General features: G+C 36.9%; 2 protein-coding genes across 2 annotated transcripts in view; one reads left to right on the top strand and one right to left on the bottom strand.

The window, feature by feature from the left end:
- LOC149848990 (uncharacterized) overlaps positions 1-2,606 on the top strand; it is an 81,170-nt gene extending 78,564 nt beyond the window's left edge. The window contains exon 4 of the mRNA XM_089998332.1: positions 2,272-2,606. Coding sequence (XP_089854458.1) covers positions 2,272-2,340 — 69 coding nt within the window. The 3' untranslated portion in view covers positions 2,341-2,606. The remainder of the gene's footprint in view (positions 1-2,271) is intronic.
- A 3,368-nt stretch (positions 2,607-5,974) lies between these two features.
- Positions 5,975-26,317, bottom strand: LOC149848991 (putative methyltransferase PMT7). The gene is made up of 5 exons (XM_090006440.1): positions 26,163-26,317; positions 20,861-20,940; positions 10,282-10,528; positions 10,058-10,196; positions 5,975-6,249 (listed from the first exon to the last, which is right to left on the bottom strand). The coding sequence occupies exons 1-5, from the start codon at positions 26,315-26,317 to the stop codon at positions 6,091-6,093; spliced, it is 780 nt and encodes a 259-aa protein (XP_089862566.1). The 3' UTR covers positions 5,975-6,090.
- Between the last annotated feature and the right edge of the window lie 563 nt (positions 26,318-26,880).

Genomic DNA, 26,880 nt, shown 5'->3' on the forward strand with positions numbered 1-26,880 from the left:
TGTCACATGGGTGCGGGTGCTGCGCAATTTCAAAAATTTTGGACACGGGGACTCGGCTATATATATATATTTAAAAAAAATATATAAATAAATAAATATATATATATATATAAGACTCGATCAAAGTTGTGCCCATTAGGGGACAGGTGATGAGTTGTGAAGCCTGATTCATGGTTTTTTTCCTTACAGGAGGGGTTTTTTTCCTTAAATTCTGTAGCCCAGATTTTTTTTTTTTAAAAATAAAAATAAAAATGGACCAAAATGACCCTGGGTGCGTTGACCCTGGGTCGGTTTGACCGAGTCTGAGCCGCACCCGTGTCCGTGCGTGTCGATGCGGGTGCGTCGACCTTGGAGATGAGTTCGTGTGACATAGGTTCTAACTTTTTCTTGCAAAAAAATATGCTCTTGCAAGTTTTTTTTTGGAGGTATACATACCCTTCATAAAAATTCAAGCTTCATTGGCTTTTCAAAATTTAGCAATGTTTGCACATACCTTAAGCTCGACATTGTTCATGAACCATGCAAGAATTTTTGCATGGTTGCTCTCTCAATCTTAAACTTATGATGATCCTCAATGGCCTTGGCATAAGCATCTTCCTCTAAAGCCTTCTCTTAAGCTCCTTCAATTTTTGTGAGCTTGAGTTGGGGTTCGGGGATAGTGCCCATTACATACCCCCAAAGCTTCTTTCATTTGAGATTGTTTTCCATAGCGGATGGCAACATTATGTAGTTTTTTCTATTGAGCTTAAATGAGAGGTTGATTTTGGTCTTGATTATGTGAGAAAGAGAGGAAGAGGAAGAGAGTGAAATGGAGAGAAGGAGGGCATGATCTCTTAAAAAACTGTCTAGAACACAATCACTTGATGACAACTTTTCACAAATCGAAGAGCACTATGACTATGATACCATGTAATGAAATATGCGAAAGCACGAAACACTAGCCACTAAGGGCTTACAAGATCACAATCATACAAGTGCATATGCACAAGTCCACTATGAGACAATACAAAAGTCATAAGGCAAAAAATAAATACACAAGAACGTAAAAATATCAGCCTTTATTGATCAAATGCTTAACACAAGCATTGAAAGAACAAGTGGGGTTTAACCCCTATTTATACATAATACCACACATAAAGGGGAGGCCATTGGGAGCTCCAATGACTCTTTGGTCCAATGACCAAAGAGCCCCTAGTCTTTGGTTAAAAGACAAAAAGAAAAAAAAAGTAAAAGAAAAAGGCTGTCCCTAGAGGACAAAGTTTATTACAAGGAGAAAAGACCAAAATACCCCTGGCTCAAAAAGAGAAATTATATATATATATATATATATATATATATATAACAAAGATATGCCAAAGAAGGCCCAAGAATGAGTGCTAGGTATTTAGCGAATAATTCATATTACTGCTTTTACACACAGATCCTATATCTGCCTGTAACTCTTGCATTTGTTGAGTCTTGGTTTTTGCCTAGTGAGATACTCGAGCATTAATAAACTGTTATTTTTTAGCGAGATCTGACTTGGAACTGCATAAATTTTGGGTTTGATGTATATTTGGCAGTAGCATCAATGTTCTCACTATAAATTGCAATGTTAGGAGCGATTACATTATCATCTACAACACCTGAAAGAGATGGGATTTAATGTTATAGTGCATCACATCATCCTATATGAATAGTGGGTCACACTTTAATAGATTCTACAATAAACATAGTGTAGTAATTGGTTTGGCATTTGGTTATTTATCAAAGAAGAAGACATACTGAATCAAGCAACTACTAGCTATGCGTTGGTGTTTGGTTATTTATCAACATTACTGGCAACTAAAAAATTGATACCATTTTAAGATGTATTTTGAACTTGAGGTCTTCCAATTAAGGTCTCATGTTTGGCTGCCGTTGGACAAAGTACTAAATGCTGCAGTCTTGATATGTATATGGGTACCTGAGATATCCAAGTTAATGTCTAATCTTCCAAGTCATCCTAATCTCACTTTGGTGGACTCCATCTTCACTTGATAGCATAAGCCTGCAATTTTTGGCACTTTGGTCTACATTTTTCTGATGGTTGTTTGGGTGGGCACATGCTATTAATTTGCATACTTATGGTTGTTACATTTCTGTGCGACCTTTCAAGCTTGGTAATCTGTGATATTGACCAAAGCTCCTGTTTAGTGCTCCCATCAGTATCATTCTTCTACTGTGAACTGTCATTCATGTTTTCAATAAAGATGTGAACCTAATATTTGTGAACCTTGCCTTTTTGTGCAGCTGAAGCCCTATGTGGCACAGTGCTCCAGAGATGCAGCAAGCTCTGAAGCCACTGCCCCATCAAAGTAGATGCAACGCATGTACTGGCTAGCTAATTATCTAGGACACTTAGTTTTGATGCATCCACATGCGTTTGAATTTACCATGTATTTGTGCATCTTTACCAACGAAGAAGGTTGGTGTTTTTAGAGTAGTTCTTTCTGTTACTGAGGGCTTTAGTTATAGATAAAAAATCCATTGCCTGCACATTGACCCAGTATGCAAGGTTATCAGGCAATTTCGGGCCTGAACAAGGCTGAACCTGGTCCGTTAAGCTTGAAAAAGTCTTAGTTCAATTTGTTTTATTTTTTTTTAATATTTTACTGACCCGGCCTATCCTCCAATCAGCCCAGCCTGGACCCAACCTGATGAATATGGGGTCAGGTTTAGACCCTGTATTGATCAGGCAAAAAACGAATGGAAGGCTGGCCAAACCAGACCAAGCGCTAGGCCAGTCTGGTGGCTTGATTGCATAGACATTGAACAAACTTTCTCTTGGGCTACAGACCTGGTTCTCGCCATTACTGAGGTCCTTATGTCAGTAGTCTTGTTTGGCTTTATTGATTAGGTGTTGCACATAACTGAGTCTTGCTGATCAACTACCAAACCTGGCATAATCTCTCAGTTGAAGGCTGGGGAAGGCTTTATCCTTGTCTGGACAACACCTTGGTCAGACTTGCTCAAGATGACTGGATTCCCCTGTGCTTGAAAGAGAATCATAACAAAGCCATAATTGGATTCACTTGATCTGAGACATGAAACCAGTCATCTTTTTAGAGCACTAACTTGGCAGCAGGCTTCGGACACTGACCTAGGAATCCTTTTGAGTCTCATATTTTTGAGGGAAGATCAGGTGCAATGTGATTGCACACTTTTGGTGTGCTGCTGCACCTGATCACCCACCATTTGCTGTTGGCCCCCATGGCTAACATCCTGTATCCCCAAGATGGAGAATGATCAGGTGCAACAGCACACTAAAAGTGTGCAATCACATTGCACCTGATCGTCCCTCCATATCTTCTCCCCCGGATGATCTCTTACAAATCCGCAGTTACTAATTTATCAATGTGTCTCTATCACTTAGTCTCGTGTCAAACTAATCTTTGAAGTCATTGTTGCTTCTGTTTTTAGGTGCTCACGCAGTTGCACTCTATAACTTTTCTTGAGTACAACTTTATTTTGTGCACTAGAAATATGTGAACTTTTCGTTTGAACCAAGATTCAGTTTTTTTTTTACCTTTAAGTTTCACCATACAGATGCATCCTACATGCTTTGTTTTATAGGGGTAGGCTCTTGGATTACCCAATTATGACAAGTGAGCATGTTTTCTTACAGCTTGAGAATCAACAGTCGAGAAATTTCATAAATATTCAATGATCAAAAAGTCATTTTTTTATTGAAAATGCACGATCCAAGTGTCGATTCCTAGCAAATGGATCATGCCGAACACATCTGCAGGGCTGAATTTGCCAAAAGAACATAGGAAATGCTCCATCCTCACATGATTCAATCTTCCATTTGTCCAGTATAAAATGGTCATCCCTATCCTGCTCGATGGTATGAACCACTCTATCTCTGAACATCTCGTATAAATGGGATCATGGTCTTTCTCTTGATGAATCGATTAGGTTGACAACTCAATATTTCAGGGTTACTAAACCATAACTCAGATCAAACCGCATGATCTTAGCAATTTACAATTGAATCGTTGAGTCAGAATACAATAGATTGTGATTAAGGGATGGTTCCTTATCATATAAAATCTAATAGTAGAACACTCTGAATTCAAAGAATGAACAGGAAGAAGCTGGCCTGACTTTGGAAAGGATCTTCCTTTTCCAAGAGTCACTTGTGTTTATGTTCTGGTAATGGTTCATATTGAGCTTTGAAATTTATCCCCATGAAAATTGAAATACCTAATCGTTTGAATATTTATCTTGAAATCTATAAATTATGTCCTTTTGTTGAACCATAGCAGCTGACTTTGATTTTAACCCTCTCTTTTATGTAAGATATTCATCATTTACTTGTCTTTTTGACAGATGGACCTTAGCACTTTCTCTTACTCCAACAGCTAAATGCAGTATATGTTTAAACGAACATAACATGCATGTATTTGTTTTTTTATATACAAGGATATAAAGATTCCTATTATTGAATGATTCATAGTTCATATCTAAAAAAAAAAATGGCTTTGTCAAAATCCAATGAAAAATAAATCCCAGGACTTGTAATGTTTCTTTAGTATAAGTTCTTTATTTTTGCAACCCAATCACTTTTTGGAATGAATTAGTTTTACTTATACACATCCAATTACACTGCAGTAACTAATGGAGAATAGTGAACTTCTTTACGATTTTTTGTCTTTCGATTGCAATCAATTCTCAATAAGCACGTCGCCTCTCTCACAACTCTTTCGCTTGAAATAACAAATAAGTAATAATAAGGCTCTGTTTGGGAGCCATTGTTGGGAGCGGTGTTGAAATTGGTGGATTTTGCAACAACATCCTCATGAGGACGTTTTTGAAGTCCATCCATTTATAATACCATCTCCCCTCCCAACACTGATTCCATCTCCGGCTCCCCTCCCAAAACGGTGACTCCAATCAATGGAGATGCTTGGGATTTGGTGAACCCTCCATCGCCACTCTCAACTACAACTCCCATACAGAGCTTAATTGGAGTCTGTTCCTACTTGGATCAACTCTATCTATACAGACTCCGTTTTTTTTTTTTTTTGAAATTGATCCTAGTAGAAACATATTGGTTTGGATGCAGTAGGCATTACTAAATCCAACCTAGTCAAATGTTGCATATTTGGGGCCTGACTCCGTTTCAGATTACAATTTAAGTAGCTAACTGGATATGCCCTTTACACGTAATTGGATTTCAAGTATCCATAGGATACTGATTGGGATGTGATACACTGAACTGAATCTGTATCTGATTATTGAACAAATGTCATTCGCTCTTATTAAATCCGACTAAATGGATTTGGATTCTGTTGGACATCTGACCTCTAATACAACCATTGAGGTCCCTAAATCCAAGACCATGTGCCCAAAATCAATAAATTATAGGCATGATAAAATGCTTCATATCTATTAGACCGCCACCAAGACATCCCCAATGATGTGCAGATCTGGGAGTACAATCTGTGGAACAATGAGATGGTAGGTGGTAAATCCACTATCAATCCAAGAGCTAGTGGACCCTTCCCATTTTTACTCGCCTTTTCTTTTTAAAAGCAGAGGCATTCTAGATCACAGGGGCTCCACACATCTGGCTAGGGTAGGTCAGCTTAAGACATTTAAGTTGGATGTCAAGAGTTTGATACTCGGGAAGGGCAACCCCTGCCTTAAGGGAAGGGGGAGTACTCGAGGAGTTTTATACTGTGAACACCAAAACAGGGCATGGTCAACATGACACCTTTCAACCTGTAACAGGACATGTAAACTAGAGTGTTGGTTTCTCCCCATTATCAAGAAAAAAAAAGTGTCACCTATTATTGAGTACTCTTGTTCAAATGGCAGAAGCTGCACAGCAGGATCCAAATTTTTCTTGGCAATTCTATGAATATCTTCCAACCAGCAAATAGTTACTCTAGTAATAATAGTACATTGCATGCTACATAGAATATCAGAGGAAAACACAAATCAGCACTTTTAGTAACTGATTGTTGATCATAAAAGAAAGTTGAGCTCATCTAATGAAATTACAACAAAATGCATTCAAAGAATCGGGACCGCCTTCAGCCAATAGCTAAAAAGCTATACATACTAAGAAATTGCCCAAAATTTCTTTCTACATATCAATACATTTTCTTTATTGCCACTTTCATCCGAAAGAACATGTGATTCAGCATCCCACAGGAATTTAGGAGCTTGATCTTTGACTCTTGACACAATGACTGCCTCATCTCTGATAATAATGATACCCTGCAAAAGGAGATGATCTTATAAAACAGCTACCCTATGGTCCAATTCCAGGAAATAGGGTAAATCTCTTAAATGATGCAGAAGAGTTGTGAAATCTTACATACCCATTGAGAGTGCGAAAATGTCAGGAAATATACCAAATACAACAATTATTTATACAAGAGAAATACATTCTCTGAACTATGTTATAAAGACATGGATAAGGGTACATAAATGCATGGTTACATGTATACATGTGGAAAAAATAGGCTAGTTGTATTAGTACCATACATTAGTAGAAACCCTTGTTTTTTATTCTTGAATTTCAAGCCCTATAGGAAGGAGGGCTCTCAAATCTTGCCTTGTGCCACCGAATTCTTCAAAGCCCGCTTCTCTTATGTGGTGGGTGCGGATTATGACATCTCTAACATGGCTCTCAAATCCATAAGCGAAGAGGAAAGGAGGAGCATCACTAGCGCTTTCACCGTGGACGAGATCAAGAATGCTATTTGGTCTCTTCCAAATGGCAAGAGCCTGGGTATTGATGGGTTCCCTATAGAGTTTTTAAAGCTCACTTGGGAGTGTGTCAAGGCTGATCTACTTTAATTGATGATGGAGTTTCATTCAAATGCCAAGATACCAGGGGTTATGGGCAAGTTGACACTTGTCCTCGTCCCTAAGGACCCGCAAGCCCAAAACATTGAAAGATTTAGACCATCTCTTTGGTGGGCACCGTCTTCAAAATCATATCAAAGATTTTGGCAATGAGAATCAAGGGAGTTATTGGACACCTCATCTCAAAATGGCAAAGCGCATTCATTCATGGTCGCCGCCTCCATGATGCGTGTGTTACTGCACATGAGACGCTCCACTCCATCAAGCTCCAAGGTAAGAAATCTTTTGTCTTAAAAATAGACCCTAAAAAAGCCTTTAATTCTTTAGATTGAAGATTTTTGTTGTGTTGTATGCAAAAGATGAGGTTTGGTGAGAAGTGGAAGCATTGGATTGAAGGGTTTCTTTCTGCAACCTCGATTGTGGTCTCCCTTAATGAGGAGAATGGTGACTTCTTTATGCCAAAAAGAGGGTTGAGGCAAGGCAACCCGTTATCACTTCTTCTTTTCATCATGGCTATGGAAGCGCTATCGGTGATGATCTCACATGCCGAGGAGGCAGGTGTGTTCAAGGGATGCAAAGTATCAGACTCAATTACAAATTCCCACCCTTTTGCGGATGACTTGATTTTTGGGAAGGCTTCGGAGAATAACATGTGGACCCGATGGGTGTTGCTTAAATGTTTTTCGAAAATTTGTATAATGTAGCTAGAGCCAAATAGTGATTTTTGGTTGAGTTTAGAAGAGGTATGGGACATTGTACTAAGAAGAGAGCCATCAGATATGGTCTTTTGCGAATGGACAACACTTATGGCATCATTATTGGAGGGTTACTCTTCCGGAGAATTAGATAGTTTTCCTGATTCTCAATGGGAAGATGAGGTTTGTTGGCCACTAGCTAAGGAAGGTGACTTTAAAGTGTCTACCATGTACCGTTTCCTTGGCATGCCCCCCCCCCCTACATGGCTACTGAAGAAATCTTTGTGGATGGTGGGCTCCCACTTAGAGGGTCTCTCATGGGTTGGATGATTCTTTGTGAGGCAGTTAATACGAAACTTAGACTCAAGCGTCGGGGGTGTCACCTTGCTAGCCAATGCTCGCTTTGTTATTGTGAGGAGGAGTCCACTTCTCGGCTCTTTTGGAATTGTATCTTCATCTGCACCTTAATGCACTGAGCGTGGAATGACCATTTCATGAATTGGGACAACATCGCTTTCCTAAGAGAGGTCTTGATTGCATCCCGCATGAACTCAAAAGGCTCTCGCTGGAAATTTGTATGGCGTGTATGGTTCTTAACAGCTTGGAGACTTATTTGGCTCGAAAGAAATCAACGCATCTTCAAGGGGTAAGGCTCCTGATCTGGAAGGCATTTTGTACCAGCTGAAGTGGGAAGTCAAGGAACGGGTGCATCGCAAATGGCCGGACTGCTAACTGATTGGTTAGGGAATAACAGGGCTGCGACATGAGCACCATGCTCGGTCACATTCGGTTCTGCACATTTCCTCTCTTTGCTGCTGATTTTGGATTGGTCATGTTCTAACTTTGTGTATTGGGAATGAATTTGGCTATTCGGTTTGAATGGGGGTGTGATACCTCATCACACACCACCTAACTAGATTGATCTGTTACATTGTGCCTATTTCTAATAATTTTATTATCTTTTCTCTAAAAAAAAAGCCCTACACATATAACCTAAATGGTTTATATGGTAAAAAACATGTTACAGATTGTCAACTTATATTTTGCAAGCAACTCCAACTCCTCCTTTTTTCGATCGGAGATGTTTGAAAAGTGTCCTACCCATCCTTCCTTTTAAAAGTTTCTCTATATTTTGCTCTGATGTCATTATATTGAAAAATGCATCGTGAATATATCTATAAATTATACTGAACATCAACTATTGTATGACAACGCTTTCTAGATAGTCACACTTGCACTACTATTTATTTGTCTACTGACTTGGACTACTGTGAAGCCTATGGCCTATAGCAAATACTAACAAGTTGACCATTATTTACTGCCCTTGACATTTTTTGGAACTCGTTGTAGGACTCTCCTGAATAGGACTACCAACAGTATTTTCTGATAACTTATAACATATGTAATTACCACTGAAAATACAATTTATTGTGTTTATATGTTTTGCAACTTTGTAAAACTAGGTTTGGTGCTAGTCAAAACAAAGTACTGCTATGAAATTATGAAATATACTGGTGGCACTAAAAGTTTGTGAACTTGTCAACATCTGAAATCTGGTGTTCAACATCATAATTATTTTAGTATCAAACTATGGTTTCCCATGCAATTAACCAATGAAAATGTGCAGATTCTTTTGAAATCCTCAGCCATCATTTCCCAGGCTCCTCCAAAACAGACCTCTTTCTCCATTGTCCACTTTCTAATGTTGCCATAATGGGTTTCAACCAGAGTTACCGGAAATGCCTAGGTAACTGGGGAAGCGCGCTTCCCCGAAGCACATTTTTTGGGGGAAGCGCGCTTCCCCCATTTTTTTCATTTTTTTTTTTGTATTTTTATTTATGTTTTTTTTTTTCTCTTTTTTCGCTTCCCCCTCGCTTCCTAGGTCGCTTCCGGTTCACTTCCAAGACGCTTCCTGATTCGCTCCTAAGTTGTCTCAGCTTCCGCTTCCGGTATCGCTTCCCGCTTCCTCGACTGGCAACCATGGTTTCAACTCTTTCAGTGACCTGTTGTGTTAGTCTTCCTGGCTGACTAGGAGCGGGGGTGGCAGATTAAAATTCCTTTTTTTTTCTCCTCCCATGGGTAGTAAGGAAGGTTGGTTTCTCCTCCCCCTCCCCTCCATGCTATGACTGTAACTTTTTATCTAGTATACCTAACATAGTAAGATTTTAGGTATTTGCTGCCAATTTAATGTTTGCACTCAAACACGACAAAATAGCATATTTTCATTTGGATTTTGACTTTCTGAGGCAGAAATTGAAGAATAGTTTTATAATGTTTTTTTACCAAGTGAAGTAAAATTTCACAAAACATGCATTGGCATAAAGAATACAAACAAATAACATGGCACATGAGAAACCATGGAGTTCTTTCAACTTGAAGAATATAAGAACTAAGCAGCTTTCTCAAGGCATTGCATAAAAAGAAATGAAATGTTGAATAAAGTGGACATCGTAAAATGGACTATCTGCAGAATTAAAGAAGCACCATAAGAGGGTCATGCAAAAAGTGTAGCACGGTACCTGAGGCCGGATGATCCTATCCATTTCTAGCATAATATCTTCCATTAAACAACCTTCACCTCGGTTCTTATAGTGTGAAAAAAGGTGAGAAGCATGTAACAGATCATACGTTCTTGGGTATGTGGAGAAAGGCACACACCTGAGGTACCAACAAGTTGGAGATGGACCATAAAAAATATGCACAAAAGGAAAAGAAAAAAAACTAATGATGCAGGTATTCTCACCAATCATGGAAAGCACCAATCAGCCCACGGTCATATATTGCAGCTAGTGTGTTCTTCATAGTCACAGGAACTAAATTCATAACCCACAGAGGCAATTTACTTAAAGCAACTGCAAACCCACCACAGTAAGCATTCATATCCATGACATTCTGAATTTCTGTATAGTTGGTTCCCATCAGCTGCTCATATTGAATCACTTGCTCTTGCCAAAATATGGTATTCAATCTAAACATGTCTGGACTAATGCCTGTAGAAGGCAACAGATCAGAATAATCAAGGAAAAAAAAACTATCCACAGGAAAAGGAGACTATGGTTTGTGTTCTTTGGTTTTACAAACATGATAAACTAAAAATATCCTCTAGTTATGGTTCATTTGCAATGCATGCAAATTACCATCTGTATGAAAGTAAACTATATATGCGGCACATAAATTTCCACATCTTTCCCTTGAGAAGTTTTCATGATTGTTTCTAGCTATCGCCATTGTTCCACATTGACCAAATTGGACAAATGTTAAACTAAGCTGGTGATGTGCAACTATGTCCATCTTTAGGTAAGACTTATCAGAACTGCTTTGGTCAATAAGTCATGTCACCAGCCAAACAGGTCTCTGATTCAACATATACCAGGGGACATCATCCAGCATGATTAACAAAAGGGGGGGAAAAGAAAAAAAAGGAAGGTAGCTCAAAACTAACACCTAAACCCTTTGATTTAACAGAAAGCCCCAAAGTAGGTAAGAAATCACAAGGATTAGAAACTGAAAGTAAATGAAACGTCATCTAGAATACTTACCTGCAGCTAGGCCTGGTAAACGAGCCTAACAAACCGAACAGGGCATGTTCGGGCTTGGCTCATTTACCAATGGATTAAGCTCGTGGCTCGGCTTGCATTTGTGTTTAGCCGAGATGAGCTCGAGCTCAGCTCATCCCTGAATGAGACGAGCTGAACATGAGCTAGCTCGTTTTGAAACATTTCATGTTATTTATGCATGGAATATATATATATATACATATAATGCACTTAAAATATTATAATTTTTATATATTATGCTTAATCGTTCATATTTTATGTATATATTTTTCATTCATCCTTCTCTTTTTATATACATTTTATGCATTTTTATTTTTATATATTACACTTACAATATATATTATATATTAAAAATATATATTTTATCTATATGAGCTCTCCCAAGCCGAACACCCTATGATGGGGTCGACTTGTTTCATCTTAATGAGCTACTCTTGGCTTAGCTCACCAACTATATGAACAGATCACAAACAAGTTCATGACGAGCCGAACCGAGCCGAGTCATGAGCTGCTCGGTTCGTTTACCAGCCCTACCTGTTGAAAAATATTTCACTCAATGGATAAGGCAACTGAGCTTGAATCAGGTGTGTTTAAAGGCACGCATTACACACACTGTCTTTCAAGCGATAGTTGCCCCACTTAAGATCAAGTCCTTTGTGCAATGGGTATTCGTGCAACTTTGCTCGCAGGATACAGCTGAGCTTTTGCCTTCTCGCGAAGATCAACCCAAGCTCTGCACTGGGTGAGACCGATAAACTCGACATGAATCACCTTGAATAGCCTCTTGACTATGTATGGTTGACTTAATCTCTATTATAGGCTAGACCCTAAGCTCAACTTGTTAAAATGTATTGATTCATGTATATGTATATATTATATATTTTTGTAATTGTTTTATTATTGTAATAGTTTTTTGCCCATGTAGGGCATTTTGGTTATTTGCACTTATGTAATAGGTATTGCCCATTAGGGGCAGTTTTGTCTTTGTACATTTTTGTTGTCTTTTCCCTTTTTGTATGAGGGTATATTGGCCAAAGTCCAAAATAGTCATTGGGATCTCCCCAATGGCTATAAATAAAGCCGTTGGGAGCATCCCAATGGCTGTATGGCCTCTTGTAATGCCTATTTAAATGAGCTAAAACCCTCTCTTGTTTCTTAATGCTTTTCTAAGCATTCTCTCATAATAAAGATCATATTTTTAAGTGTTTTGTGTTCTTTTGTATGCCCATTAGTGGTTATTGTAATCTTTTGTATTTGCCATTGTTTGGCTTGTGTATTGTCCCTTTGTGGACTTGTGTTTGAGCATTCTCTTGTTGTCTATTGTATGCCCTTGGTGGCTCTTTTGTATTTCTCTTGTTTTCCTTACATGGTATCAAAGCCAAGAGAAAAATTCTTGGTATTTTGCTTATTTGGGTTTTGGGATTCCTTGGTTTAGATTCATGCTTCGTGAAGAAATCATGATCGATGTATGGCTTGGGATTCAAGGGAGTTCTTGACTCGGTATATAACTTAAATCTTTTAGTTATTTTTACTTGAGTTGTCTATCTCATGCTTTATGCATGAAAAAAACACTCATTTTCTTATATTTGAAAAATTATTTATTATTTCTTAAACTTTTTTGAAATTTCCTTTGTTTTATGATTGTTAATTAGTAAATGATTGGTTTTTTTTGAATTCCCTTGGGTATATGGGGTTATTTGTTAAAATATTTAAAATGATTTTTCAAATTTATTGTTAGATTTAAATTGCACTCATATTTATGCTAAAATGCTTTCACAGGGCTTATATTATTTTGTGAAATAATATTTATGCAAGTGTATGCTTTTATAAATCTTTTTAACATGTAAGTATGTGATTTATTGTTTTTTGAGTTTATGTGTTCTTGACACTTAGATACTTTATTTGAACACTTTGTGGTTATAAATATCAAAACATGTCCTTATGTATGACTTCAAATTTATTGTGTTTTTTATCCTTGTATTGACACTTGTTTTGGTTCTGACGGACACTTGATTGACCTCTGGTTCTATGAGTGAGTTGTATCACTCAATTGCTTATTTGGCCGTTGTTTATTAGATGCTTGTATCGATCTTCGTTAATGATGGTTCAATTGTTATTTGCTTGTGATTATTTTGGTCCTTATGAATTAAATCTCATAATATTGCAAAGTTTATTGCTTTTACCTTGATTTGAGTATTGTTTTCAAATCTCCTTGCTTATCAACATTAATTTGTTTCCATTAAAATATTATTTATTGCTTGTTTTCTTCACTCTCTCCTCTTATTTGAGTAATTTTTCCTTTGGTTAAGAGATTTTGTTTTATAAGTGTGGTGAGTTATGTGCACCCGTTGAAATTGATATTGTTGCTTACAATTTTACAATCATTTGTGAGGTGAGGGATGTGCACCTCTTGTAGTTTTAGCTGGTTGTTATTATCATTTTAGATAGCCGGTATTGCAGGTGCATGGTCAATGGTTTGGTTATTGCTAACATTTGTGTTTTATCTCTTATCCTACGCGTTGATATACTTAAATTTTGAAGATATTGAATTGGAGGTCAAAGAGGTGATTGATTGTAATGAGCAAACTATTGTTGAAATTTGCAAATATCATTTCTTTTGATATGATTTGTTGTATGTAGGATTTTTAAAATCTCTCCATGTACTTTATAATCTTTTTTGCTGCCCACATTTCCTTGTATGAAAAATGTTTATTCATTCATGCATCTTATGTGTATTTCATTGATAATAATATTTATACTTTTATGATTGTTGTTTGGCCCTTTGTACTTAAATCAATTTCGGGTTGTGTGAGTGAATCCTAATGGGTTGTGATTTATGAGATTGCTCTCATTCATTATTATGTGCATTAAATATGCTTTAATTGCATGTTGGATATATATGTTGAGGATATTTAGATTTGTTCCATGTTGGTTATCTTGCATTTTTGTATGAATTTAATTAATTCCTCATTTATTGTAAACTCCCTTGAGTTCTTACATTTAATATACATGTTTTCGGTTTTTTTATGAGATGTATCTTTATTTGAAAGTTTACATAAGCCTTTGAGACATTATTGCAAAATTGTTTATTTTATGTCTAACATGTGTGTGTCTTTTAGACTTTAAGGATAAGAATTTTTAATATGTTTAGAATTTATATTTCCTTGAAAATATGTTGTTTTTATATGATTGTCTAAACAAGAAATTCTTAAAAAATGGTTTTGAAGTATATTCCTTGTGTTTATCTTAACGACTATTGTACCTTGCTTGAATTGTTGCTAATGTTTCTAGCTTAAGGTGAACATCTTACTCGCTTTTAAAAATGGTTTAGTTTATAGTGTTTTTATGTTTTGTTGGGGAACTTAACCATCCTCTCTTCATATATATATATATATATATATATATATATATATTAATCTGTGTTATTCTTGTTCAAAATATATATTTGTTTTGAAACTATATACATATATCTTATAACTATTGGGTTAAAATGTTTTCTTTTATGATATCTTCCTTTGTATAGTTGGAACCTTTGTTTTGTTCTCTCTGCAAGTTCTTAAAGATGATATGGTTCGAGAAAGAAATTTTATTTTTTATGCATTATGAAGATGGAGATAGCCGATAAGAGCATTTGGTGAAGATTATCAATGAAGACTTGGATTCTTCCCTTTGTTTCTTTTTGTATTTTCAAACTTTCGATAATCACACTGTAAGTTTAAAGGGTAAAGTTAAAATGTATTAATTCATATATATATATATATATATATATATGAGTGTATATATTCATATAGGAGTATATATGTATATATTAACTATTTTATTATTGTATAGGTTTTGTCCATGTAGGGGCATTTTGGTTATTTGCACTTATGTAATAGGTACCCCTCATTAGGGGCAGTTTTGTCCTTGTACATTTTTTATATTTTTTTTGTCTTTTCTCTTTTTTGTATGAGGTATATTGGACAGTCCAATATAATCGTTGGGATCTCCTCAACGGCTATATGGCCTCTTGTAATGCCTATTTAAATGGGTTAATTGGGATCTCCTCAACAGCTATATGGCCTCTTGTAATGCCTTCTCTTGTTTCTTAATGCTTTTCAAAGCATTCTCTCATAATAAAAATCATATTTTTATGTGTTTTGTGTTCTTTTGTATGCCCACCAGTGGCTATTGTAATCTTTTGTATTTTCCACTGTTTGGCTTGTGTATTATCCATTTGTGAACTTGTGTTTGAGCATTCTCTTGTTGTCTATTGTATGCCCTTGGTGGCTCTTTTGTATTTCTCTTGTTTTCCTTACACAACTTAGGCACTGGCCCTAGGCTAAACTTAGGCAAAGCCTTGACTAAGTTAAGGTCTGAACTTACTAGAGTGAGAAATAGGAAAAGCACTAGAGAAAAAGAGAGCGTGAGTGAGCTATGGAACTCAAGAAAGAGAGAGAGAGAGAGAGAGAGAGAGAGAGAGAGGTGAGTAATGGAGAGAATGAGAGAAGGTTGGGGTATATATAGGCCCCAGACCAACAACCAGAAATAAAGAGCCTAGGTTGGCCAAACAACCAGCCTTAATGGCCCAAACGACTTGTCAAGGGAGGCACACTGGCTAAGCATGGTCAACAGACAGAAAGGTATAACCTTGGTCCAAAACGACCCTACCAAGGTCAAGAAGGTTCAAATCTTGGGTCGCAGTCAGCAGTCAATAGGGAGGAGTGCCTAATAGACAGTTTGACCATAAATGCCCCATGCAAAAGACGTTGGGCAGGTTCTGGTCAAAGTCAAAAGGGTTTCAACGGATAAGAAGACTGGGTCAAGGTACAAAAGAGTATGGTCAAGGCTCATAATGGGTAGGTTAAATACTTGGAGATAAAATCATCCCAAAATTCCAAAAAAGATTGGTCAAAGACCAAACCAAATTGAATTGAGTCGAGCTAAGCCAGACTAGACCGAAACCAAAACAAAAACCAAAACTCAAATCTAAGTCCAAGTCTAAAATCCAAAGTCCAAAATTCAAGGTCTAAAGTCCATAGTCCAAAGTCCAAGGTTCTTCAAGGTTCAAATTGATATGTCCCCAATGGGTCTTTCCCATAAAGGCAACACCTCACTTAATAAAGCCAAGTGAAGCTCTCACACTCCTTAATGTGGGACTAAACTTGTAGGAATAAATGAACACCCACTAACTTAGGTAAATGTAGGAAGATGAGTAAGCAAACCTAAATAGTTTTGAGCCAAAATCCCAACACTATTTGCAACTAAAACATTTGAATAAATTGAAGCTCTAGAATTAGTCAGTTTTTTTTACTCTAGAAACATGATCATGTACATAAAACATGCCATCCTTTAATGGGTAACTTGAAGACAATATTTCAAGAACTCATAAATATGGTTCTTACACAACACATATATGTTAGATGCCTAAGTAGTCAAAAGTCCTAGGTGCTGCTTAGCTGCTATGCTCCCAAACGTCATCAAAGCATCCAAAAAATAAAAAATAAAAATACCAAAAGAAGAAGAACAAGAAGAAAGAGGACCAGATGGGAGAAAAAGAAGAGGAAGAACAAAAGGGTGGGGGAGAGTCGGGAGACAAATAAGATGAAGATGGATGGGATTGACCAAGTACTCTCTAGAGAGAGGGAGGAAGAGTACTTGGACTATCCTGTTCCTCTTCTTCTTGCGCTAGCTCAGAGAGAGAGAGAGAGAGAGAGAGAGAGAGAGTCTACTACTTTTTCTTTAGAAAAATAAAAAATTTTGAGTCCTGGTTGCCTAGTTAACAGCTTGCCTAGTCAACAAATAGAAGACCTAAGGCAACTAGTCGGTCGACTAGTAACTGGCCAGTGCTGGGACTAAGACAGTCAGCCAGGATCTAGGACAACTAGGCAACTAGTTGAATGATTAGTAGTGCATTTGACCACTAGGCAGATGCATTGCTGATTTGTACCCTCCCAATATCCCTCTTGCCACTACTAGTATTCTATTAAATATTCTTTCCTACAGTTGGTTAATTTTGATTTTACTTTCTATTTTCTTCATTTAGGCCCTGTTCAGAAATAACATTTGAACTGAAAAACATTTATGCATTTCAAATTTTTATTTTTTGCATGGTACATCAAGCATGTTATTTGCTACTGAAGGCATAACAGCTGCATCTTGTAGATACTCTTGGATAGAACTAATCCATGGGCACAAATAGTTCATAGGCAAAAATTGAGTCATTTGGGTCCTGAGTGAATAATTGAATGGACAATTCAATCAATCATTCTTGGCCGAAAGAGAGTATATTTATTGGGTGAGAAAACAGGGAAATCCCACATTACCCACTGTCTGACAAGTTGCATTATATGTCAACCCATGCACGTGTATAAGACGGACTCTCCAGGTAGACAGAAAAAGGCAATAAGACTATCTAGCCTACACCAAAGGATGAATTTGGTTGAACACTCCAGGCAGAAGCAAAAGAGCAATAATTTGTTAAAGTATATATATATATATATATATATATATATATATATATATATATATATATATATATATATATATATATGACTTTTGTAATGTCCACTAGGGGAAAATTCATCTTTTCACTTGTAAATACGCATGTCCATTAGGAACTTCCTTTTTTGTATTTTTATTATTTTTGTTTTTATATTTTTTATTTTCTTTTTGTTGGAATAGGGTCGTTGGGGACCCTCTCCAACGGTCACAAATGTGACCGTTGGAGGGGCTCCCAATGACTCTACGGGAGCCCCTATTTGCTCCCTCTTGTTGTATAAATAGGGGGTCTTGCCCCACTATAACGTAAGGCTTTTGAGAGCCCTTTTCAATAAGAAGTTCATTTATATTTTTAAGTCCTCTCTCATATTGTGTGTTTGTCACTTGCCACTTTGTGGCCTATTGTATCTTGCCCATTAGTGGCCTCGTACTTGTATGCTTGTGCATCTCTTATAGTCATTTTTTACATTGTTCTTTGCCTAGTGTTTCATTACATAATTCTCTCCAACTTGCTGAAAAGGATGAATCATTATCTACTTGTTAGACAAATCTAGACAATCAAGTTGAAAAAGAAATGGCATGCAATTTATTTGCCTAGTTGATAATTCCTTGGCTCAAAAAATTTAGAGAGTGAGCAGCAAAATGAGTTGTACTTGACAAAAGGTGACACAGAAGCAAAACAAATCTGGTTGCAAGATAGAATGGATAAAATAAACAAACGAGCTGAGCTTGACTGGGCTAATGAGTTTGTCAGGCTTGATTAAGCCAATTTAAGCTTGGTTTCCGACACGGATTGGTTTTCTTTCTTGCAGTCAGCAAGTTGCTTCTTTAGATGAATAGTGTCGGACTGAGAGTGATGTACATGGGAATTTTTTAGGTTGTTCCATACTTCTTGGGTTGTACTTGAGTCAATTACTTGTGCTAGGATCAGCCTGATCAGTATTATAAATTTATAATGGATTAAAGTTTGCTGCAATCATTTGTATGTATGACTTAGCAAATTCCATTTTTTTATATTTTTTTTTCTTGGTCCAAATGACCCCATGGATGTGATTTACATGCTTTTAGTGGCAACCGGCTTTTGAATTGCCAGAATCCGACTTGTATACGGTTTTTCCAGTGATGCAAAATTCGATGGTTGTAAATGCATCAATTTTTTCTGACTCAGAAAAAACATGACCTAAGGGTCGTTTCCCACTAAATCAAGCATGCTGAACACATCTACGAAGTTAGATTGAGTTAAAACAACTTGCATCATGGTGATTTCAACTAGATTGTACCTACAATCAACTGAATTAAATAGATGTCCTATATATAACTGTCACCAGTATCGGCAATATTTTGAAAATAGAGCAAGAAATACTGATATTTTAAGGTAGTCGATATTAAAGGAAATATCTTGTGATATTTTCAAAATGTTGCCAGAAGACAAATTATTGCGATAATATCACAATATTTTTTAAAAAAAACTCTTTTTTTATATTTCAAGTTTGTGTTTCCTTTTTTTTGTTTTTTTATATTTTTGGAAGAAAAATAATGCATAACTTATTATTCTCTTATCTTTTTGGTTATTATTTATATTTTTTAATTTTTTAAACTCCTGAGATTTTTCTGAGTTTTTTCAACTTTTGAAAATCTCTCCAAGAAATACCCTTGCCAAGATAATACCTTGAACAATATAGGTGACTATGATACATATTAAGTGCACATTAAACCTCAAAAACAATGGAGATGTCAAAGAGAATTAGATATGTGAGTGAAGAATGCCATGCTAGGATCGCACATCCATCAGCCCCTGTAGAGTTTTTAATGTATGGTGAGGGGAAGCCACCTACACAAATAGCTTAAATCTGACCTGGCAAAAGAGATTGGACCTGCATCGCAGGTTTAGGCCAATATCCTGTGCGCTTCAATTTTAAAAAGTCAATTAAGACTTCACTTCTTTGTATACAAGAGATCAGGCAACTAACATTTTCTAGGGCTGGTAAACGAGCCGATCGGCTCATGCTCATATTTAGCTGAGCCGAACTGAAGCTAGAGCTAGAGCTCATCCGTGAATGAGACGAGGCAAACACAACCTGGTTCATGTAAAAAATTCCACATTATTTATACATGGAATATATATATATATTTTATATACTACACTTAATAATTCGTTATATATATATATATATATATATATATATATATATATATATATATTAATATATATATTCTATGCTTCTCTTTACATATTACACTTACATATATATTATGCATAAAGATATATATTTATCTATACAAGCTCACCTGAGCCAAGCCAAGCCAAGCCAAACACCCTTTGTTCGAGCTCGACTTGTTTAAGCTAAATGAGCTGCTCGTGGCTCAGCTCATCAACTATGCAAACCGATCATGAATACATATGTGACGAGCCAAACTGAGCCGAGTCATGAGCTGCTCGGTTCGCTTACCAGCCCTAGCCATTTTCTTGTGAATAATTCATTTAAAGGATTTCCTTCAGCTACTAATGCAATAGGTAAATAACAAATGAATATAAAGAAACAAACGATGATAAAAGAGACTTTGATCATGCCACAGAAAAATGTGGGTTTCATCAACATATCCAACAAAATATGACACCAACAGATAAACAAACTACTAAGAAAATATAAACACCATATCCGCTTGTTTCAAAGAAGGCGCAAAAGAAAGCCCAATTTATGGCCTCAACTTTTGCCTTTTATCTTTTTCTATTTCAGATCCTAGTGATGTATAAGCTATGTAACATGGGTACTCTACACCTCCAAAGCACCCATGTCAACATGGTGCAACATGGGTGTGGGTGCAGCACCAGACACAGCTGAGTATAGATCAACAAGTGTTGGATATAGTCAACCCCGCACCAACCATTTTGGTCCAATTTTGGACTTGGTCAACTTTGACCAAGTCCAAAATCGTCTAGGTTTTAAAAACTTATAATTGTAGAATTGTAAATATATTTTATGGTACACACACACACACACACACACACACACACACACACACATATATATATATATATATATATATACCTTCACACCACCCGCACCCGCATCTGTACCTCCACCTATGTGACATAGCATATAGGCAACAAAGATTTTACACACAAGCATGCTTTTGTGAGTGCAGTGTTTGTTACCATATTAAGATTGTAACATAGAGCACATTGTTCTAGAGCATTGGCAATCTGGAACCGACTATCAAAAAACTATGCACTTAAACAATATTTCACATTGATGATTAGATGAATATAAATAAAATACAAACCTGTAGTTTCCAGACTCTTAGAATATACAGAAAGACGTTCTGGTCTTGAAGGGAGCTTCTTAATTTCTTCTTCTCTAGGACTAAGATTAACACAATTCTTTAGTGGTGTTTGCCATGATGGTTTCCTATCATTTCCTGAGACACATAAATTCAAAATTTTCTCCTTAGCATGCTCTAGACGATATGACTGATTTGCTTCCTTGATCCAAATAGCAGTTTGCACTTGTTGAGCTATGAGTTTCCAGCATAGTGTTGTTGTCAGATTGATCAGCCTCTCCCAGGTGATGATCCAATTCAAATCATAACTGGATCCAAACAGGTGATGATCCAATTCAAATCATAACTGGATCCAAAGTATATTTTGAGTTTTGTATCAACCATTCAGTTGAATCTCAATATCTGGATCCAATATTGGGTTACCCAACCCAAAACTATCCACAAAACTCATAAGTTTGACCCATATACATATGATAATCAACATAAATCCAAATCATCAAGTTGGACTTACCTTAATATCATGCAAACAATAGTCCATCATACATGTACATGAGTCCCAAATTATAATTGGTTCAGTTTCGATCCTGGTCTCATTGGTTCAACTGGTTTCAAACGAGTCCACTTGGTCCAATCTAGTTGACTAAATCCCATCCAGTTCACTTGAATCTCCAAGACTGGTGAGCTTGAATGCTAGTACTTGGATCCAATCTAGTTTGAATGGATCTAAACAAATTTAATAAGATCTATTCAGACATTTAGGTCCAAATTTAGTTGGCCCAAAGTGCACTGAGTCAGTCCAAAGGCTTGACCCACTCTAGATGCATTTGATCTATATCAATGGGTATGATCCATTATGATATTTTGGTTCAATCAGATCCAGTCTTGTTTTACTGGATCCAAATAGACTTGATCCATTCTGATTTGGTCTATATAACCAATCTGAACATCATGCCTGCATCCATTAAGACAAGAACCACTTTTTTTTTCTTCTTCTTTTCCCTTTCTTCTCTCTTACTTGAAAAGGGGGGCTGGGGGCAAGAGTGGAGAAGGGGGAATGTCGTAGGAGCTGTGAACACCCCAAATTTTCCAAAAATCCCAAAAATGACCTTTTTGCCCCTGACCTCCGTCATCTGAGTAATCGGGTCAATTTTAAAAAAAAACTCCATTCATCCCTCGGATTCGTTAGAATTCGGACCCAAAGTCTTAGCTCTGACCCAATTTTGATCCAAATCGGATCCGATCCCCTCTTTGAGAAAAATTTTTTTCTCAGAAAACTCTCTTTTGTAAATATTTTTGCAAAAATACAAAAAATCAGTTTTAAATCTTTATCTCTCGTAAATCTTAGGATTTTATCTTAAAAATACAAAAAAATAGAAGAATAACACAAAAAAAAAAACAAAACAAAATGGAAAAAGCTACGAGAAAATCAAATTTTTTTTTTTTTTTAAGGGGAGTCCCTCTTTGTAAAATCTTGAAAATTCAAGGAGGCTCCTCTGTAAAAACGGATTTTAGGGTTTTGAAAACCCTTCGTAAACGAGGAAGGGGCGAAAGAACGCCGCCCACTCACTCTCGCCTCTCTCCCCTTCTCGTCTTCCCTTCCACGACACACTGGAACCCCCATGTGCTCTCCTTCATAAGCCCTCCATCACCAACGAATTCACCTCCGGCCGCCCATCTCCAACAAACCCTCCCGAACCTTCCCCTTTTCCTCTTTAAAAAGAGCGCACATGGCTCCCAATCGGCATCCAGCTTCTACACCTCCATCTTCTTCTTCTCGATCCTCCTCCCTCCGATCCGTCTTCTTCTTCTGCTCTATTGGTCTTCCCCATTGATTGAAAGAACTTCAATCACGAAGCATCAACTACGCGGTTGAACATTAAGTCCTCTTCTGCAAAACAAGGCTATGGTCGATCAATCCTTCAGTAGTCCAGATTAATCCTGTAACGAAGAACCAAGGTGAGCTTCAATTTCAGCAGCGACAACAAAAGAATTGGATCCATCTTCATATTCCAGAGGGGGCACCAACACTCGATCGAATAAACAGTAAGTCCCCTTTCTCTTCTTCCTTTCCCTTTGTTTTCATGATTGGTTTCTCTTTTTCTTTTTTTTCTTTTTCTTGTTCTTATTTTGAAATACCCATGTAATACCGATTTGCTTGTGGCAAGATCGGTCTACATTTGTGTGAAATCAACGGAATACTCCATATTCTGACAATTTTTTTTTCTTTCTTTTTCCTTTCCCTTCTTCTTGTGACTCGTTTTATTCTGTTTACGCCATTTTCTTTACTGTAATCATCACCATTTTCCCGTTCATCTACCTCTGCATCTTGTTTCAGTATCAAAATTCATCTGGCTTCTTCATATTTCTCATTACCCGTGGTTGTTTTATAAGTTTTCTGAAGTAATCACATTAGCATCGGCCCTTCTCATCCTTTTTTTTTTATATATACATCATTACGCTTTCATTTTCTTTTGCAGTCCCTGTAATCATTTTATTGAATTATTGAGTCTTGTCTTTTTTTTTCTTATCTTTTTTTCTTATTATTACTATGACATTCGGCTCCCATTGCCTCATGTAGTTACTTCTGGGGAAATTAAATCTTCTGTTGGTAACGCGCATTGCAAAACCCATTATCATTTTGCAGAAATCTCTGTTAAGATTGATTTGCTTCTACAGTAGCATTACACCTTAATAATCGATGATATCCCTCAATGATATCACCGGTTCATTTGGGCATAGCAAACCATCGTCATTTAGATTCGCAGTCTTCTCCTTATTGTGGTTGGCTCTGAATATCACTCTCATGTTAAGCATTTTTCTGTGTTTCTTTTGTGTGTCATCTACATTCGTAAACATTGAACCCCTGAATTCAGCATTATTTTGCTTTTATCTGATATTTAGTTTACTTCATCTGCATTTGATATGTGTATTAGCATTCATAACTTGTAAATACCATCACATGTTAACAACGGTTTGTCACATTTTCCATATATATCTGTGCATATTTTCATCACATACTACCAGCATGCATACACACAGTAGGCATACCTATTGAGTCCATCACTCCCCACTAGCTCCCCATTTCCAACATTTAAACCCAGTGATTCTCACTCCACGTCAATTCCCCCAGACGTATGTCTCTGATAACTCAACCAAATAATTTCACATGTATGTCCACAACAATATATTTGTCAATCTCACAGTAGTCTTTGTTCATTCCATTAATCCCAACCCTTTTCAGAATTTTGAAAACAATGATATTGTTCATTCGTTGCTGAGAAAGATGTTAAGGTTTCTATATATGGAAGTATTGTTGAGGCTTGTAACTTAGAAGGTATGATTAAAAAGGCTAAAGGATAGTCTTCTGATGTCAAGGACAAGCATGCAAGGACCCAATGGCTGGTAGTGAACAGGAGACCTGCATGTCTACAAGTGATGATTCGGATATAACAAAACTTATCAGGGAGTCGGTGTACTAGGGTCATATGATATTGTCACGGTAATATTTGACTATAGGAAGGTCATAGAATTGCAGCACAATGCATCATTTCTGGCATCCTTAAAGAAAGGAATCAGACTCACTTTTGCATGGTTCTGTCATCCATGATGTTTTGATAGTTCAATATCAAATTCATGATTTGTTGTAAAATGTGCATTAAAATTGGGTGCTCTACAGAATCACAATCAGATTACATCTGCTACATCCAGCCATTTCCCCACATCCTCATTTTACCTCCACCGTACTTACAATCACCATATAGTTGTATATTGATGCCTCCATTTGTATCAACCATTGTCCCTTGCTGTATCCACTTTGTAATGAAAGTTGTTTTTTTTTTTTTTGCTTTTCAGCACAACAATTGTTTTTCTCATAAATCCACACCATTTCATTATGCCCCACTAACATGCATAACATCATTGTTCCTCATTACTTCACTTCCCATCTTACACTTGTATTCCATAGGGTATAATCGTATACCACACATCCACTGTAGTCACATATATGTTGTTCTTTAAAGTGTGCTTTCGCGTGTTTTACCTTCATAACTATCTGCTGAAACTATACACACGCAGTGCTGCCACCACTCTACGAACACTCCCAGCTCATTCCTCTGTTGCATTGTTGTCACGGTCTCATATTGCACATTTCAGCTACATCTTTTTCTCCTTGTATATCACAATTACATATTCACCTACTTGTCACACAGCATCATTTCACATATCTTCAGCTATTTTTGTTTCCTACTACAGTCCTAGCGGTCCTGCCATACCATCAGCACCTCATTCACTTGCTGTTGTCACTACTTCAGCATCTGCATTAGTACCCCATCACCACTGCATACATACTCGTTGCTTCACAGCCAGTTGCCATTGGGCATTGTTAAATATGAGCTCTATTATGTTATCTGCAGGTTTGGAAGTGGAATTTGATTACTATAGATGAATATCTAGTGGGTTAGTACTGGTTATCGAATACTAGTGCAGAATGTGACAATCAGTATGTAGTTAGTAGGTGTTAACAGAATGTGTTAGTGTCGTGTGAGGTGGTTGACCTGTGTAATATACTTATATATATATTGATGGTATGGCGTGTTAGTTTTTTTTTTGTAAATATGGGTAGCAAACAAATTGTATCTTCAGTGTGATAGGATGTAATGTATACAGTGCAATTGAAAGCTGGATATTAAACATTGGTGGATAGGTATATTAGCAGTGTGATACATCATGAGTATGTGTTATAATGTAGGTGTTGGCCTTTGTCAGTATGTATTGTGTTAACACAAAATGCTGGTATCGTTAGTATCAAGGCAAAATGGTATGATGTCTGCAGTTAGGCTAGGAGTGGGTTTATGGTTAAGGCAATCAATGAAAATCACGATTAACAGCGAATATACACTAGCATTAGCGGTTAATGGTCTGTATTTCTAAAAGTTAAAAGAGGGGTTAATGTTGTATATTAGCAGTCAGTATATGTTAGCATATTATTAACAAAGTTAGAGTATGATTAGCAATGGGTGTGTTAGGTAGTGTGTCATAATCATTGTTTTACAACTAATTGTTTCTTACATTTGAGTTTTTATCATGTCTTTATTTGTTGTGAAGTAGTGATTCTCAAACGCCTTTTGCTCTCATTAATTGCTGCCCTTCACGGTAAGTGTTTTCTGTTCCTTAATGCTTTTCTTAATTTCTTTTCCACCAAGCACATAATAGCAGTTTCAACATTTTGTAATATATACCAGCATCAGTTTCAGCGTATGTTTTATTTATCTAGTATGCTCCAACACAGCCACATCACCTATATTACCAGCACAGCCCACCACACAAGCATCCACCCACCTTCACAGCAATCCAGCCACTCTGTAACATCATATTCACTGCTCCAGTCCATGCCTTCATAGCCCTGTGCAGCAGCCCAGCCATCAATTGGTTGTATCTCTTCTTCCCAGCCGCACCTGCCATCTTTAAATAGTCATACCTCCAGTTCCATTATCCTTCAAACAGCAACATCCATAAGCATAGTATATTGCTGCCCCTTGTCATTTTCCTCACCTTAATGCTAGTATTCATCCATTATAGCATTGCATCCCAGCCTATCACTGCATCTTTATCTTCCCTGTATTCCAACATTTTCATATGAACAACAGTGAACTATACCCCATAAACTTCAACACATTGCCACCATACATCGTTTCCTGCTGTAAATACATGCATGGATGCTATGTGCACACCACTGCTGCATACCATCGTCGGCACTCAATCCCCCATTGCCTTCATTCACTGCTATCACAAATGTGACACATTTGGTACAGTTTCAAAAGCACCTCCAGTACCACTTATGCACATCTGTTGTATACCTTCAATACACAACATATATCAGCAACCTACATTAGTAATCAATTCCCCTTTAGCATACCTCTTGTGGCATTGCTTTCATATCCACATTGTTATATCTCAGTATATTCATGTATCATCTTACAAATTGCTTGTACAAATATAAATGGATCATGTAGGTGACTCAGTCA

This window comes from Nuphar pumila, chromosome 1 (assembly GCF_984573655.1).
Source record: "Nuphar pumila chromosome 1, dmNupPumi1.hap1.1, whole genome shotgun sequence".
Classification (NCBI taxonomy): Eukaryota; Viridiplantae; Streptophyta; class Magnoliopsida; order Nymphaeales; family Nymphaeaceae; genus Nuphar; species Nuphar pumila.

Bases quoted from the DNA above. Each gene is read 5' to 3' on its own strand.
- LOC149848991 (XM_090006440.1), bottom strand. From the start codon at position 26,317: ATGGCAGGTGCGGCTGGGAAGAAGAGATACAACCAATTGATGGCTGGG. The intron at 10,529-20,860 runs GTTTGTATTTTA...TGCCTTCTACAG, and splicing joins TAAGAGTCTGGAAACTACAG to GCATTAGTCCAGACATGTTT. The intron at 10,197-10,281 runs GTGAGAATACCT...TTGGTACCTCAG, and splicing joins ATTGGTGCTTTCCATGATTG to GTGTGTGCCTTTCTCCACAT.